We start from the raw sequence: 17390 nt of genomic DNA, 5'->3' as shown, positions 1-17390 counted from the left end.
AAAGCAAAACGCATTCTAAGCTGAACTTAATACTTTCAATGTCCTTAAAACTTAGATGCTTCTCATCACAGGCTGGCTGGTTGCCATTCAGCCAGGCCCTCCCCTTTGATCAGCGCTTCATTCGCTTGTTGTGTTGTGTGTAGATGTAGGTGGAAGAGAGAGAGAACATTGCAAACATCTCTCCCTTTTATCATGTCCTTTCTTCCCTCTTGGCTTTGCACCCCCCTCCCGAGAGTCAGGTGAGCATTACCTCATCGTAGTCCCAAACTGACTAAGGGAAGGAGGGTGTCTCACTTGAGAGTCCAGCAGATCCTTTGTTGCTGCCTAGGCCAGTGTCCTTTGTTCCTGTGAGGCTGGGCTGGGTTTGTCCCATACGTGCCATGATGAGGCGTGAACTGCCCCTCTGCTCTTGGAGAGTTTTTGCCTGGACTTGTTTTAAGCCATGAGGACACGTTTTCTGCCTCATAACTATATACATGAAATTACAACCTATAACATTACTATAACAACAATGCTCAGTGCATCGTGAGCCTTCTGAAGACACCCGACATGACAAACTTTGCACTGGATATCACACAATCATATTATAAGGATGAACATGGAGGTGCAGGGTTTTCCCCTGAGGTACACCCACCTTAAACAATAGTCTATAAGGACAAAATCTCACTCCAACTACACCAAAATTTCATATAAACCTGTCAGTTCACTTACCTGTGTCTTTCCCAAAGCCGCATGCATCTAGCAAGAAAAGGAGACTTTGTTTGCTTGACATGAGATGAGCCCTGGCATTGTACCTTCTGAGAACAGACCGGAACAGAAAGCCACCTAGACTTACTGCTGCGATAGCAGAATGAGTATGAGGACATGAGTACGAGCTGTATCCTCTCAGAGAATATCGAAGTGGATCTCTGGCTGTATCCTGTTATCAGATGGCACAGCTGGGAGTAAGGGCTCCACGTGGGTGTAAGGACTCCCTCTGCAGGGTCGCAAGCAGCCTCAGCAGCATCACCTCAAGAGGTGCCCCTTGCTATTTGCAGATGAGCTACATGGAGTTCCATCTACACATTCCTGAGACATTTCCCCTTGGTCCAAGATTCCTCAGCTGACGTCCTTTGGCACTGGGGCTCTCCAAGCAGCTATACCTTCTTCTTGAGTAGTGTCCCAATGGGTGCGCCGCTTCAGATGGGCGCGCGTCCTGTGCTCCTTAGATTGGAGATCCCCGCTTTAGGTAGCCGTGCCCATTGGGTCTGCACATGCACTCTACTCTGCCTCGTGCTCTGTGCCATGACTACATAGAGCTCCACGGGCGACCCGCCCTCAGTTTCTTCTCAGCCGAGACTGAGCCTCGGCAGCATCCCAGTGGAGCTGAGCACAACTGTACTTTTTAGTTTTGTTTTTTCTCCTAGCTTTACTTAGCTTAGTTAGCTACAGTAGTTAAATCGTTACACAACCCGCAAGATTTATTGTAAGGCCCGTTGTCCTTTCGGTTTTTTCCCTGAGGGGAACTTTGGAGTGCTGGGAGGTATGTCCGGCTCTCCGGGTTTTAAACGTTGCCTTTCATGCCAGGATGCTCTCCCAGTGAGCGGCGGGCACTCCTGGTGTGTCTGTTGCCGTGGGGAGTCACCCCCCCCGCCCAAATGTAATTTTTGCCTGGCTGTAAAATTGAGACAGAAAGAACCAGGAGATTAAATTGCGCCTCCATCTGGCTTCTGACCCAGGCCACTGGACCACCCCCCATGCACCAGTCTCCAAGCAAGTCTCAACCACATCAGTACCACGCTTCTCAAGAGCTTCTAAGAGGAACTCAAGAATCCTCTCAAAGAGACACTAGGAAACAGAGCTTGGGTTCCCCCGGTAGGGAATCTATCTCAAAGAAACCCTGATCACCGATCAAGACAACTGCTTCAGCACCCACTGGTTCCCAACTCTGTACCCACAAGGCTGCAGTTTTCTCAGGTACTGTGAGCACCGTTAAACCCAAAGAATGTAAGGGTCCCAGCTCTGGGAGATGATCAGTACCACTGGCGTTTGAGGTGACAAGAAGACTACTCTAAGTTGGTACCAGTAGAATCAGCCAAGCCGTTGGTACCACCGTAGGCCAGACTGTCATCTAGCAGACACTCCTTGGAGCTCATAAAACTTACGGCACTGTCAGCTTCCTGTCCCACAGTAACATCTGCCCAGGCTGCTGTCTTGGTACCAACCACTTGGGTACTACGCAAGTTTAGATTTTCATGAGACCTTGTGGCAACAGAGATGCCTGACTCCCCTTTGCTTGGTATCGATGTGTTCCAAGACATGCATAGATCCCTGGACATTCAACCAGTACCAACAGGGTCACCACCTTTTTCTACCAGTGCTCTTTCAAGAGACTGTCTAAAGCAGGAAATAGACTCTCTCCTGAACTGAGTTGCACCCCTCTAGGATTCTGTATTGGTGAAGGAACCAAGGACCAGCTTATCTCTTTATGCCCTGGGGTGAGGGGACGTGAGGTCCTTAGGGTGTAGGCCTGGCCGCAGCGAACATTGCTGGCTGACGTACTCTGTTCATCTGAAAGAGCCACCGTTACTGTAAGGGAAATAACATTCCTGCAGGGACTTTGTTCGTTCTAGGTGTGTCAAACAGAAGCCATTCAGCTTCTGACACACAAGAGGGTCTCTCCGTGTTTGCAGAAGTAGAACGCTGTCCAGCAGTAAGTGCCACTTGCTTTCTGCCTTTGTATCTAGATTCCTGTCTGCCTCACTCTGCCTGGACATTGAGCCAACCCCCCCCGGGCAGATGGGTCTGTCCCGTCCGTAGCCTATGGCGCCGATGGGTAAAGAGTGGCTGCTGCTGAATGTCTGTTTCATATATCCTGTTTCTTGGTGCTTTGGGTTGTGTTCTCTGTGCATCCCTGCAACTGTCCTCTCTGTGGTGGACCCTGCTCTGCCTCCTGTGCAAAGTCAGAAGCTCACTGAGCCCCTCAGCCGTCGCCCATTCCCCTCTCCAGTTTGCCAGCTCCATTTTTCTTTCACTGAGAGGATTTGACAGGACCATCCCTGTTCTCGAGACAGACAGCTTCTCTCCAGGATGGCATCGTTTAAAAACTCCAGCGTGTTTGGTGCTGGGGAGAGGTGATGGCTTGAAAGCTCTAAGGAATCAAGTCTTCTGGTCTCAGAAGCTGTCCACCGTGGCCAGCGACATGGCAGGTTTTCCGCACGCTCTGCTCTTCACCAGTGCGCCTCTTCCTAGCCGCGAGAGTGGCTCATTCAACCCGTGGCTCCTCTGCTCAGATGGCCAGGCTGCATCAGCTGGGCAGACGGTTTTGGCGACGTTTCGCATAGGCACTAACTAATGGCCACAGCCTGTTCCTTCTGCACTGGGCTGCCCTAGAGGGGAAACCCATGGCACTTTCCCCTGAGCCAGCCAGCCCTTCGGGGCTCTTTGGGGATCTTCGCCTGGTTTGACGTGCCTGTTGAATTATGCTGAAGCCTTTATTACGCTCCATCCTCCACTCGGCCCTGGCTGCCCTTTCCTCTACACCTGACTCTCAGGCAGTGTCTCTGTTCTGCTTAATCCTCCTCCTGTATCTGCAGTAAGTGTGTGAATATTGCAAGATCCCTCGGGGCTATATTGTGTCCCACCCTTGTGAACCTAGTCCGCACCATGGTGGGTATTTTGCACGGCCCTTACTCCAGAGAAACCTACCCATCAAGGCAGAATGAGAGCAGAACTGCCGTGTGCTCCATGGCTGCCCCACCAGCAGTCCTAGGGCCTTTGCCAGGAAGCTTGTTGCTTTCTATTTGTATGACGGTAGTGTCAGCCAAAATTGGGTCCCTTTGTGCTAGGCCTAGTGCGAGTCAGGGATGTCCCGGCGAGCTTACGACAATCTAAACAGACATGACAGATGCAGGGTGGGAGAAAGGAAGCATCATTGTCCCTATTTCACGGCTGGGGGCTAAGCCGCAGAGGAGGGATGTGATGTGCCCACGGTCATGCAGTGAGTTGGTGGCAGGGGTGGGAATTGAACCCACAGCTTGTGAGTCCTAGTCCAGTGCCTTAACCACAAGATAATCCTTCCTCCTCCTGCACCTCTGCCCTCGTTTCTCTCTCTGCAGTACGAGAAAGCTCTTCTGCGAGGCTACGTGGAGTGCTGCTCCAACTTGACCTGGTGCACTAACCCCCAGGGCTGCGATCAGGTCCTTTGTAAGGAGGGACTCGGCTGCGGAGAGGCCTGCTCCAAGTGCTGCTGGATATCCTGCTTCAACTGCAACTTCCCGGAGGTATGGCTGAGGTTTGCTTGGCCGTGGGCCCGTCTTCATGCTGGCTCGCTACTGCCTTCCCGCTCCCCCATGACTCATGTTCTGTCCCTTGCAGGCTCATTACCCGGCCAGCTGCAGCCACATGTCCCAGTGGATGGATGACGGAGGGTACTATGAAGGGATGACGGTGGAAGCCCAGAGCAAACACCTGGCCAAACTCATCTCTAAGCGTTGCCCAAGCTGCCAGGCTCAGATAGAGAAAAACGAGGGCTGTCTACAGTGAGTATCTTTCCCCATTTGGCGGCTGGGCCAGGAGGAGAGGGGAGGGATCCAGGCAGGTTTCTGGGGCACTTAAGAACATAAGAACAGCCACACTGGGTCAGACCAAAGGTCCATCTAGCCCAATGTCCTGTCTTCCGACAGTGGCCAATGCCAGGTGCCCCAGAGGGAATGAACAGAACAGGGAACCCTCAAGTGATCCATCCCCTGTCGCCCGTTCCCGGCTTCTGGCAAACAGCAGCTAGAGACACCATTCCTGCCCATCCTGGCTGGTAGCTGTTGATAGACTGATCCTCCATTAATTCCTTGAGTTTCTGTTTTTTCTGGTCCTGGCTTGGCTTCAAGGAGATGAGCTTCTGTGCTGTTGTCTTGTTACCCTGTTGGATGGCTGAGCTGCTCTGGTTCATGGGCTTTGCGGAGCCGGTTTGCTGATCCTAGGTCCTCAATGGCCAGAATGAAATCCCCCCCGATGGCTCTGCAGTGCTGTACGTGATATAAGTTGGTGGGTCTTGGTCTGTTTTTCAGTGGACAGTTGCCCACTTCACCACTACAACTGGGACATGGCCTGGGCTGCATGCTGGAGCACAGGAGATGCTCAGCTCTGCCACTGTTCTGTTCAAGTGACTTGCTCCAGATCACCCGAATTCTGTGCTTGCTTGTCCTTCTGAATGATCAAGAGAGCAGTGTTATGGCAGTGGGTGCAAGTGGCTTATACAATAGGGGGGTCATTGACATCTGAGCAGAGAGGATGAAACTTCCCATGGGAAGAGCGAAAGGTGCCGTGTAGTAATGGCACCTGTGAAGGTTGCTGAGGGGTTAAAGCACCCTGTCTGATAGCAGAAGTGCTGAGGATCACCTGTCCAGGCCATGCGATCTCAAGCGAGCAGCCTCGGGCAAGGGGTTTGCAAGGCAGAGTGCTGAGGGCGGACGAGGAGACAGTGAGACTTGTGAGCAACACAGGCCCCAGAGAGCTGCCTCTGTGGACAGGGCAGTGCTTTGAGGTTCTGCAGGGTAGAGTTGTTCACGCCATTTTTTCACCACCCCATCCAAAGCTCTGTGTTCATCACAAATTACACAAAGAAAGTGCCCGACTCTACCTCACCCATTTCTGCTCCAAATGGGAAACCAATCCGCAGAGCCTGGAAATCGTCGGCACTAGTAGGCACAGGGGCGATGGGTGTTCTCCTTCCAGTACTATCAGTGCAGATCCCTGCTCTGTGCACCACCGAAAGCACGGAGCCCTCTGGAGAGCTTTGACCTTTGGGGACCATGTGGCCTTTGCCTGGAGCTGTGGAGCGCTCCTTGGTAAGCTATGTCCCTGCCTCCCTTGTTCCTTCCCACACCAGACCAGCAAGTTGAAACTTCCTCTGGTTTCTCAACTTCCTACTCGGACACTTCTTATGTTTGCGCCTTAATTAGGAGCTAGCTTCAGTGTAAACTGTGTTAGCACAGCGATAGAACTAGTGTGTGGCGTGGGTATGTTTTGGGAGTTCAGTGTTTCTTGATTCTGACTCACTCGCCCTCTCTGGCCTTTTTGAGGTAGTTTTGGTGTGTTTGCTGTAGGGGCAAATAAGGAAAACTCCAGGTTTCAGGACTGATTTTCTTGCAGGGACAAGAAGTCCACAATAGACCCCCCTACTGTTTAATTCTGGGCCCTACGTCCAGGAACAAAGAATAGTAGATCCCCATAGAGCATTGGGGGACTGTCTTCTGGAAAGCAGCGAGTCTGGAAAGGACTTGAGGGTCATGGAGGAAATCAACCGTATACAACCCTAGTGTGATGCTGTGGCAAAAAGTCTGTGGGTCCTTCCATGTATAAATGGGAACATGGAGGAGGAATAGGGAGGTGGCGTCACATGTGACTAGGGTGCATCGGAGACCATTCCTGGAAGCTGTTCGTTGTCCATTTCTGGTGTCCACACTTTAAAAGGAGGTTGACAAAAGAGCTGCCAGAGCTATTTGAGGCCTGGAAACCTGCCTCCCCGTGAGAGAGAAAAGCAGTTCAGTCTGCGTGTAGGGGTTTAGGGGAGGAGAGAGAGATCCTACAAGTACCTGCCTGCAGAGACGATTTCTGATGCTAGCGGGCTCTTTAATTCAGCAGAAGGCAGCACAAGATCCGGTGGCTGGACGTTGACGCTCAAAGCAAAACATTTAAATGGGAGATAAAAGTGTCCTTTTTTGTGGGTAGTTAACCCTTGGGACCAAGGGCTGGATTCTCCATCACTTGGCATCGTGCCATCATGATTGGGTGTCTTCTAGAAGTCATGCTCTAGCTCCGTCGCAGTTCAGGGGGCAAAGCTTTTCTTTGAGAGTCTGTGTGTTCCCACTTACAAGAATGGTTTCCTTGACTCCACAGAGCCCTTTTCAGACATTGTCCGTTGGGCTGCACACTCTCTTCAGTGGGATTGAGCATTCAACACCCAACATTACTTGAGCACATGCAGCCCTCAGCTGCCTCAGTTCCTTCGCAGCCACTGCAGAGAGCTCAGAAAACCCGTCCCGGATAAATAAACCTGCCAGTCCCCTGGCCTGTGGGTAGCTTTTAGTGGCTTTGCCGTGGTTCCACACTGAGGGCCGGAACTGAGCCCCCTGAGGGATTCAGAGGACATGCTACTTGTCCAGCCCTTGAAGCTTGATGCCTGTGTTGGGAGCCTGGTATGTCCGAGGGAAGTGCACTCCCTGGCATACTGTGTCTGCTGAGCATTCACTTCTGGAGCACCGTGAGATAGTCTCTGGGGCTTCAGCCTTATTGTACCAACAAGGTGTTAAAAGGTCTGGGCTCCAAACAATAGCCAGAACGACCCTCATCAACTCCTAGACCCACTGTGACTAAGTGGGCAAAGCTATCGCCTCTGCATTCAGATATGGTCTCCCAAGGCCCATTCCTTCCTCCGGATTCAGCCTGGCTTCAGCTGACAGCTTGGTTATTGAAAGGAAGGCCTTAGCAATGCTCCGTCGATCTGCCAGAGTCATCCAGACTTTGCTAGCACCCAGGAGAGCCTCAACTCAAAAGGTGTACTCCTCCATCTGGTCCAGGTCCAGCGGCTGGTGCCAAGAGCATGGGGCAGACCTCAGGAAACTGGAGATTTCAGCCGTTTTGGACATTCTCCAGGAAGGCCGAGACAAGGGCCTTCAATCCAGCACCACAGCTCACCAAGTTTCTGCTTTTAGGAGCATCTTTTTTATGGGGTCTGCGGGATCCTTGGCAGAGAACCCCCAGACCTCCAGGTTCCTCAGAGCAGTCAGGCCAGTTTTCCCAAAATGGGATCTGCCGCAGGTTTTGAAGGCTGTAATAGATCATCCCTTCAAGCCCCTGATTTCAGTGTCCATAAAAATCTACTTTTTTTTTATCGCTATCGCATCTGCTAGATGGGTATCAGAGCTGGCGTTATTGTCTGTGCAGGCAACAAAGTGGTGCGAAGAACTAGAGTCCTTTCTTCATGAAGTAAATTCTCCCTTCTGTAGTTCCCAAGCAGCTGTCCATCTTAGTTCTGTCTGAAGCCGGAAGATCTGGTAAAGGAGTGGCATATCCCAGAGCTGAGGAAAGTGGTGGACATCTACATCGAGCGCATGGAATCCACAATGAGGTCAGGTGCCCTGTTTGTGTCCTTCCAGCCTAAATGTCAAGGACTCAATTTCCAAGTCGTCTATCGCTAGGCGGCTTCGGCTCTGTATCGTTGAGGCCGACAAGGCATCAGAAACCTGTTTCTGGAGGGTATCAGCACACTTCATGGGAGCTCTATCTGCCTCGTGGGTGGAACGAACGAGATCTTCCACATGGAAGATCTGCAGAGCAGCCACCTGTTTGCCAGCCAGCACCTTCATCAGTCACAAGAAGGTGGACTTTCTGTCCTCAGCAGAGGTTTCCTTCGGCAGGCAGGTGCTGCAGGCGGTGGCCCACAAATGATGTTGCCCTTTGAGCAATTCTTACAAAAAAGGGTGGTCCCCTTTTTTTCCCACTTCTGTCTCATTGCTGGATTTCTTGCCTTCCCCTCCCAACCTCCATTCGCTGCTTGCTACTTCCCTGACATCTCAGAATTGTGGGAGATGCTGGGCTGCAGAATGGAAGATTTTTTAATTTTTTTTTTTTTTTTTTTTTACTGATAACATCCTTTCTGCTGGCAGCGTCTCCGACAGTTCCACCCATCCAGGATGGCGTTATGCCAAAGGGTCAGGTATTTTCTTTGTGCTGGATCAGTACGATGCAGGCCATATGCTGGTTCTCCAGAGCTGCTGTGCTCCCTGGAAGTTGCGGATCTCTTTCTACAAGTTCTGTACAGCTTTGGAATGAGTCATTTGGCAGCAAGCAAGAGCAGGGGGGTGGCCAGTGCTTGTGAGGCTGCCACTTTGGACTGCCTCTGTGAATAGCAGCGCGGAGAGGAGCAGCCTAAGTGTCGCAGAGTTGTGAGAGAGGCGGCTAGCAGAAAGGAGATTATCATAAAGAAATCTTCCAATTCCTTGTCCTCCTTCCCCTTCACTGCACGCGCTTATTTGTTACACTCTTTCGCTTCAGTCTAAACTGTAAACTCTTTGGGATAGGTTCTGTCTCTATTTTTGTACAGCACCCTGGGTTCCCTGATCTTGTTTGGGGCTTCTGAACAACCGTGATAGAATAAAAATAATAGTGGTTTGTGTGTGAGGGAAGCGTGCAGAGCTGAGCACGTGAGACTCAGCCACCCCCATACGCCAGCACTGCAGCCACATTCCAATACCCAGGGACCGGGCGGGTGTCTGCAGGGATTGGGACTGTTTGCTACTGCACCTTGCATCAGGCCAACTCCAGCTCCCCTTACCTCTTCTTCCTGTGCAGTATGACCTGTGCCAAATGCAACCACGGATTTTGCTGGCGTTGTCTCAAGCCCTGGAAGCCAACGCACAAGGATTATTACAATTGCTCTGCCATGGTGAGTGTTTGCTGCATGTGGGCAGTTTGGATACTCCTTGGGGTGAGGACAAACTTCGGGACTCTGGGGATCTCCTCTCGTGCTAGGCCTTGGTGCGGAGCTGGGCTGTGGCATTTGGTGGTTGTGGGCCATGCATGTTCTGGCCCTCTTGTGTTGACCCCCTTGGGGAGATCTCCGGGTAACTGCTGCCTTTCCTTGCAGGTGAGCAAAGCAGCTCGGCAGGAGAAGCGTTTCCAGGACTACAATGAGAGGTGCACTTTCCATCATCAAGCAAGGGTAAGGGCTCTTCCTGCCACACTCCGGGCACAGGCCCTGCCTCCTAATCCCAGGCACCCATGGCAAGCGATTCAGAATCCAGTGGGACTGCAGTTGAGGACTGGGCTGCAGATCTGTGTGGTGGAGTTGAGCATGTCACCCTGCCCCGTGGTGTGCGATAAAATTCTCTCGCAGTATGCTCCTCCTCTCTGCCGACTCTGATTGGGAGCCTGGTTTTTGGATTTCACACAGTGAGCATGGGAATGAGGCTGGTGGGGTGGCAGAGAACAAGTCCCGTGCAATAAGGACTTGTAGACTTCTGTGCAGGCCACTGGTAGGGGATAGAAGCTGCTGGAACTTTGCTGCCACTGCTCCTCAAAGACCTTGCCAAGAAAAAGGACAGGATCAGCCTGGTAGCTGCCTGCCATGGAACAATGTATAAGCTCATGGGGCATTAGCTCTTCATTAGACTTTACCAGCTGTGAGGGGTGGAAGTCAATTTTCCCAGGTGGAAATTCCCCAGCAATTCTACGTGCAGATTCCATCACAGCAGCTGAGATGGAGACGGGTGGTGTCACTGGAGGCACCTCGGTCTCAGCAAGGCACAATCGGTCACAAGCAGACTCAGGTTTGCTCAGCCCAGCTCACCAAATAGAATAGCTGGACTGGTGGTGTGATCGTAGCAGAGGGACGAGGCACGGGGAGCTCTTCGTAGAGAAGAGGAGGGGAGGTTGAGCCCTTCTGGCTGGGGGAATGATCTGGAAGCCGGTGGAGGGGGAAGCTGGGAGATGACTTTGCTCTTGGTGGTTGTAGGAATTTGCTATGAACCTGAGAAACAGAGTTTCTGCCATCAGCGAGGTGCCGCAGATTCGGACCTTGACCTTTGTTGTGGATGCCTGCAAAGTCCTGGAACAGGCGCGGAAGGTAAGTGCGTGAGGAGCCGGAGACTGATTGATTGGCTTTATTTCAGGGTATTACAGCAGTGCTCAGCGACCCCAGCCGATGGGGGCCCCATGGTGCTGGGCACCATACAAGCATGTACTAAGAGACGGTCCATGCCCTAAAGAGCTTGCAGGCCAAATAGCTAAGATGGACACAGGCTTGGAGGGGGAACGGAGGCACAGAGAGGGGAGTGATTGGTCCAGGGTCACGCAGCAGGGTCAGGACTAGAATCCAGGTCTCCCGAGTCCTGGTTGGTGTCCTAACCACTAGACCATGCTACCTCCCCAGGCTGACCTGTCATTGAGCCATAGACACTGGAGAGGGGAAAAATCCTATTAAATGACCTCGTCCATGCCCTGGTGTCAGTGCAGGGGTGTACCTAATAGCCTTCACCCCTGTCCACTTTGAAATGTCCCAAACGACTTCCCCAACCTCCCTTGGGAGACCTTTCTAGAGGCTAACATGCCTCACTGTCAGGTCGTGTCTCCTGATGTTCAGTCTGTAATTCTCCTTGCTTCTTTCTACCTCAGAATTCCTAAATCAACTCCCTCCTTGGTATCCACCTCTCCCATACCTGGGGACTGGTGCCATGTTCTCAGGTTAGGCATCAACTATGCCAGACATATGGAGCCCTTTGAATTTTGCCGTGCAATCCCTCTAGCCCCCAGATAATTTCTGTGACTCTTTCTGCACTGCCTCCCGCTGGTTCCTGTAGGTAGGTAATGTGCCCAGAAAAATGCAGCATTCCAGAAGTGGACTCTTACTTCCCTGCTCCATGACATGATGCCCCGTCTTGCTGCAAAGCTGTATGTGATTAGCTTTCCTCCATCACCTGTGGGTGTTTCTCGGCTATTCCTGCTTTCCAGGTTTCTCCCTTCCATGGAGTGCCTGGGTTTTGGATACTTTCCCTAGAGGCAAGCTGCGATGTCTCATACAGAGAACTCTCTCGTTGGGGGAGTAACTTCTGGGTGCACCGTGCACCTGAGACCAGAGGCAGCTGATTGTAAAAGCTCTCGGTGCCAGCACTGCTCACCCTATAGCAATCTGGGAAGTGTCACAATCCTGGTCTGCTGCCTATGTGTCACAAGAACTACTCCTGGGGGAATTCTGCACCAAAAAAAATTTAACATTCTGCGCACAATATTTTAAAATTATGCAAAATTATGCATTTTTATAACACAATATAATTTCACCAGTTTCAATTATTTTTGGTCATTTATTTCAAAATACCTGTCAGCAAGTATGTCCGTAACACTACAGACAACAAAAAAGATTCAGGAAATGTTTTCTGACAAATAGATTCCTTACTAGGCATGTTAATACAGAACTCTGAGTAATAATTCATTTAAACTACAATATAGAATCATATTTCCCACACCCCTCAGAAGCTTGGGGGAGTCAGGGGTAACGGAGTTTCTAAGGGAGAGGGAAGCAAATTTCTGGGAAATAGCCTAGGTGTGAACTTGGAGGGTTGTTGGGTATAGGTGGGAAAAGTATGGAACAGGTTTTTTTGGTGGGAGGGCAGGGAGGGATTGTTAGGGAGCTTCCCCCATGCAGACCCTGGCTGAACCCAAGCCTCTCCCATTCAGTCTTGCACATCTGCCCTTGTACCCCTGTCCACATGTGTCCCTCCACCCCCACTCAGGCACCCACTCCCCCCGTCCCCAGGGGTGTCTGTGCCCCCATCCAGCCACCCCCTGTCCCCATGTAGCTCTGTACCCCGTTCCCCGTCACCATGTGGCCCTGCACCTCCACTCCCATTCAGTCCCTGCCCCAGAACTGCAACAACATTTTGGCAGAAGCTTTTTTCTGCACAAAAAATGAAAACTATGTGGGGCTCATTAATTATGCATGCGCACAGTAGCACAGAATTCCCCCAGGAGTAAAGAACATCTCTGTGCATCTCTGCTCTGAGCTCTCAGGAAAGGTAACGGGCCCTGTGGCAGCTCTTTCTGTGCTTCTCTTCTTTTTTATTCCGTTCCTGCTCTAAAAGTTGGTACCTCCTTTGTTTTCTGCACTTGCCTGGTGCCACCCACATTCTGCATGGTTTTTCAGAAATATTTCAGTGGTTGGTTAGCTGTGTTAGCTATTTCCCGCAGGTCTAAACAGGCTAACATGTCTGCATTCATGCTTTCCTGATAGAGAAGGCAATTTACCCAGGGGTTTTGCTTGGCACCTGAGCCCTTGGGTAGCATCACATTGTCCAAACTTGTCTTGTCTTGTCTGTCATGTGTAAATGGCAGCTGAGTGTATTTGCCATTAATGGTCCTGTTCTTCCTCTCCCTGCTAGTGTGCCTGTCTTCAGTTCTTCTCTCGGGGCCTTAACAGCGCCCTTGAGTATAATGAACTCTGCTTCATGCTGTCATTTGTTATCTATGCATAACAATCCAAGAATGGCTCCTTCTGGCCCCGTCTCCTGGTCAGTGATTGGAAACGCGTCTCAATCTATGACTGTATTTTTGATAGTCATTTCATTGGTCAGTGAACCAAGGGGAAAGGAATGTACCCCTGAGACTGGCTGAACAGAGCCGGCATCTGGGCAGTGCTCCCTGGGCCTGGGAAATGCCCACAACTTTCACACCTAAAAGTCACAAAGGGCAGTCTAATGCTGGAGAGAGTGGATTGGAAACTTGGCTGCCTGACATGGACACTTTCCATCACTCCTAGTAAACCATAAACTCCCTGCAAGAGCTACTGCTTTGATCCAGCGTCCTCTGTGGACGGAGGAGTTCTACAGAGATCCTGCTATTCTTAGCTAGACAGGTCCAGAGTTTGGAGCTCTGCAGCTCACTGTCTCGATGGCACATGCAGCCATGTCCCGTCAGAGAGGAGAGAGTGTCTGCCGTTCAGGAACTGGGCTTAGATGTTGTGAGCTGGGTGTGAATCTGAGGGCTCATGCTGCTGTTGCTCTCCATCTGGCTTGGCTACCTGGGGGTCTGATGTTTCAGGTGCCGTTCAAGCCCTTCTATCATTCTGTTCCATTCCCAGTTCCTGTCCCTCTGTTGTCGCTGTAGCATGTGCAACCACCATAGAAACCAGCTTCTGCGAGTCACACACATGGAGCTCTCCTGGCCTCAGTGCTTAAGGGGGACCACTGATCGGGTTCTCCTGTGGACGTCTGTGGAACCTGCAAGAGGCGTTTGCGATAGGGAATGCCTGTGGGAACGTGTTTGTGCTGAGATGCTGTGGAACCCCACAAAGCCCCACTTGCCCTCTCCCATCTGCTGCTAGGCTGCGTTTTCTTACACTCCCACCTCAGCTAGTTCCTGCCTTGATTTAACTCGGCGCGTCCGTGAATCTCGTGACTGTGCTCACGTCTAGTTTGGGCGTCCCTGCGAGCCTATACGCTTGCCTTGCTCAGCGCCGTTTGTGCCAACCCTGACTGCTGTTTGCTCACCCTGTGGGGCCAGTTCACATGCTGTCCGCACTTTGACGTTGGATGGTTACCCCCGGGTCAGAGCTGGGACTGCCAAAGCCCACCCAGCGCACTGCAGCAGTTGGTGGGTCAGGGTGTTCCCGTTAGTGCCAGGTGAAGTCAGAAATGAACTTCCAGCTTAGAGCCCCCGGCTGTTCCGTCCGTGCTGGCCCTGGGCGCCGACAGCAGGCTCTGTGCTGTTCCAGGTGCTGGCTTACTCCGCCGTCTACAGCTACTACAACCAGGACACCGAGAAGATGGATGTCATGGAGCAGCAGACTGAGAACCTGGAGCTACATACCAATGCTCTGCAGATCCTCCTGGGTGAGGGGATGGCACTGCTGCCTGGGGGTGGGCGGCTGGGCAGTGAGGGAAGCATGCCCACCGACTCCTTAGCTCTGTCCTAGGATTGGGTTGGAGGTGTCCCATCCAGGAGCTGCTCTGGGCTGGTTCTGCTTAGCTTATCTGACTGGATCCAGTCCAAAGGAATCAGATGCAGCTTTTTAACAGGGAGGGTAATTAACCACTGGGACAATTTACTGAGGGTTGTCCTGGATTTTCCATCTGTGCTAATCTTTAACCCGTGGTTGGGTGGGTTTCTAAGTTTGCTGCTCTAGTTCAAACGGGAGTTTGTGCAGGGAAGTTCTGTGCCCTGTGCTATACAGGAGGTCTGACTCCATCACAGTGGTTCCTTCTGGCCTTGGAACCTGGGAACCTGATCTGGCTGTTGGCAAGCCAAGGCAGAGCACGAGGGAGTCTCCATCACTCCCTCCTCCCCAGCCCTGCCGAAAGGAAGGCTGCTGCGAGCAGGCCACCTAGCGAGTGCGCTGTGACTGCGGCCTGGGGGGATGGACCCGTTCACTTGGCCGGCAGCCGCTCTCGCTTCTGGTGACGGGTCCCTGCGTAGGGACGCTGTGTAATGCTGCCTCTCGTGTGTTCCAGAGGAGACTCTGCTGCAGTGTCAAGACCTGGCCTCCTCCATTCGGCTGCTCAAAGCCGAGCACTTTAACACTGGCCTGGAGCTGGTGCGCAGGATCCAGGAGCGGCTCCTCGCCATCCTGCAGCACTCCACTCAGGTACCAGCTGCAGGAGCCTCGCCCTTTCAGCTGAGGGGCGTGTGGGTGGAATGGGAGGGAAGGGCAGACTTTGTCCCCTAGGCTGTGCCAGGGAGTGTGAGTGGGGGAGGGAAAGGGGCATGCAGGGGGTGAAGCCTTGTCCAAGTGCCCCAGCTCCGTCTCTTGTTCTGACTGCTCTTCTGTCCTGGCAGGATTTCCGCGTCGGCTTCCAGGCCCGGCCAGGCTCCGACCAGAGGGAGATGAAGTTGTCAAATGTGCCTAATGCAGCCCCGCCTTACAAAGAGTGAGTTTCCTTCCTGGGGGGGACGCTGGGGTGGGGGGGGTGGGGAAGGAGCAGGATGCTAGCGTTTCCGACTGTGCTCACTGAAGTGTACACTGTCGCCACGGGAGAGGAACCAGGCACCCCGGCAGGCAGGGCAGTGCACCTCCGTTCAGTGCGCAGCTGTAATCAAAGCAACCAGTAAAGAATGGAAAGGAGAATAACACAATAGATGGTAATGCCACTAGAGAAATCCCGGAGGTAGCCTCCCCTGGAGCCTGCATGTAGTGCTGGCCACCCCATCTCTCCCAGGATCGTGCAGAACTAGAGGGGGGCAGAGGAGGGCGACGAGAACGGCCAGGGGCCTGCAAAGCTCTCCTGTGAAGACGGACTGAGAAGCCTGGGCCTGTTCACTTTAGAGACGAGACCAAAGGGCAGGCGGTAAAAGTCTGTGAAGTGAAGATGGGCAGGGAAAGCAGCTGAGGCACTTTGGTTCTCCCTGTCTCCTAGCTTGAGAGCAAGGGAAATTCAAACCCATCAACGTGGGTGAAAGGAAAGCCTCTGTCAGACGTGATCACGCTGCAGACTTGCTGTCACCGGCTGTCTGAGGCCAGAAATGTAGCAGGAGTCAGCAGGGGAATGGCCACGTTTTCTGGCCAGCAAGAGGAGAGCTATCGTAGTTGATGGTAGCGACGTTTGGAAGGGATAGCAAAGCTCCTGCTCAGGGCTGGACAGTCTCTAACCAGGAGGGATCAGGAGATCACCAGATGCAGGGGGCCAGTTCTCACCCCTGCCTACTGCCAGGTTTTTACCCCTTTTCCCTGGAGCACCGGCTGCTGGCCCCAATGTCAGAGACAGGAAACTGGCACCCAGGTCTGATCCAGTCTGCTCGTTGCTGTGGGCCTAGGAACCCAGGCGGGTGGATCTGTGGGCTCAGTGAAAGGGAACCAGAGCAGGTCTCCCCACTCTCCAAGGGCAGGATCTTGAATTCTTTCCAGAGACCTGGCTCTAGGCATTGCCAGAGCTGGTGTGTCAGACTTTGTGATTGGCCTGGCAGGAGATAGGCTGTCCCGGGAGCAGCCTGCGCTGTGCTGATGCAGAGGGCCCTGATCACCTGACTCCTAGGGGATGCTGCAGTCTGTGACTGCGGGCCGGGGTCACTGCTATGGCCGTGGCTGGGGAGCCAGACAACGCCCCTGATGGCCCATGAGTGCGGGTGGAGGGGACGGTCGTCAGGCCCATCTCTGAGCTCAGTTCTGCATCGCAGACCTGCCCGCCTGCCTGAGGCTCGGCTCGGGCAGGAAACGCTTGACGTGCGCCGACTCTCTTCGTTGCTTCTATGCAGGCTGAAGTTTGATGGGGCATCCGACTCCCCTGACACAGACGAGGGGGCCAAAGAGGAGGAGGAGGAGGAGGAGGAAGATGAGGAGTATGTCCCGGAGTGGCAGGAGGAGTACGATGATGAAGACCTTGATGATGACAACTTTTCCTATGACGACGAATCGGAGAATCTAGAGCGTGATTCCTTCTTCTTTGATGACGAGGATGAAGCTTATGACTAGAGGTGGCCCCCGTGCCTCTGAGCCCATCTTAGAGCCTAACGTGACACCACCTCTCCTCTGCCAGCCAGCTCTGACACACCACCACGCCCTGCTCTGCCCCAGCCATGGTCGGGGCCCCCCAGACACCAGCTGGGGCTGTTCGTTAGTTTCCAATAAAGGGAAGTTTCCTTTTAGGGCTGGTTGCTCTATGACTCAGTTGAACTTCCTTGGCCACGGTCCCTGGGCCCAGGTCCCACAATGCCCTTACCAGCCCTGGCAAGAGGGGACGACCTGTTACCGCTGCTCCTTTTCCAGCGCTTACCCTCAAGGCATACGGCAGGCCCCGGTGGATCTCAGCAGAGCAGCAGCTGGCAGCCTGCAATCGGGGCAGCTGTTCCTTGAAGACCTGGCCCCTGGGGAGGGTGGACAGACCCAGTCGGCTGTGTGAAGGGATGTGCTTTGTCCACCGCCCCATCCC

The 17390-nt window shown here is 52.9% G+C and overlaps 1 protein-coding gene across 5 annotated transcripts in view; it reads left to right on the top strand.

Moving 5' to 3' along the window:
* LOC102937636 (cullin-9) overlaps window positions 1-17390 on the top strand; it is an 85727-nt gene that overhangs the window by 47556 nt on the left and 20781 nt on the right. For 3 of the 5 annotated variants that reach the window (XM_037896267.2, XM_037896266.2, XM_043544151.1), the window contains exons 33-41: window positions 4098-4262; window positions 4357-4520; window positions 9331-9424; window positions 9626-9700; window positions 10493-10603; window positions 14243-14360; window positions 14979-15112; window positions 15304-15395; window positions 16717-17106. In XM_037896267.2, coding sequence (XP_037752195.1) covers window positions 4098-4262; window positions 4357-4520; window positions 9331-9424; window positions 9626-9700; window positions 10493-10603; window positions 14243-14360; window positions 14979-15112; window positions 15304-15395; window positions 16717-16933 — 1170 coding nt within the window. In that variant the 3' untranslated portion in view covers window positions 16934-17106. Of the gene's footprint in view, window positions 1-1037; window positions 1153-4097; window positions 4263-4356; window positions 4521-9330; window positions 9425-9625; window positions 9701-10492; window positions 10604-14242; window positions 14361-14978; window positions 15113-15303; window positions 15396-16716; window positions 17107-17390 lie in introns of those variants that run through there. The other 2 variants (XM_037896268.2, XM_043544153.1) reach the window with 2 other exon arrangements.

This window comes from Chelonia mydas, chromosome 3 (genome assembly GCF_015237465.2).
Source record: "Chelonia mydas isolate rCheMyd1 chromosome 3, rCheMyd1.pri.v2, whole genome shotgun sequence".
Taxonomy (NCBI): domain Eukaryota; kingdom Metazoa; phylum Chordata; order Testudines; family Cheloniidae; genus Chelonia; species Chelonia mydas.
The sequence above is the reverse complement of the archived record's forward strand: the minus strand, read 5'-3'. Positions and strand labels throughout refer to the sequence as shown.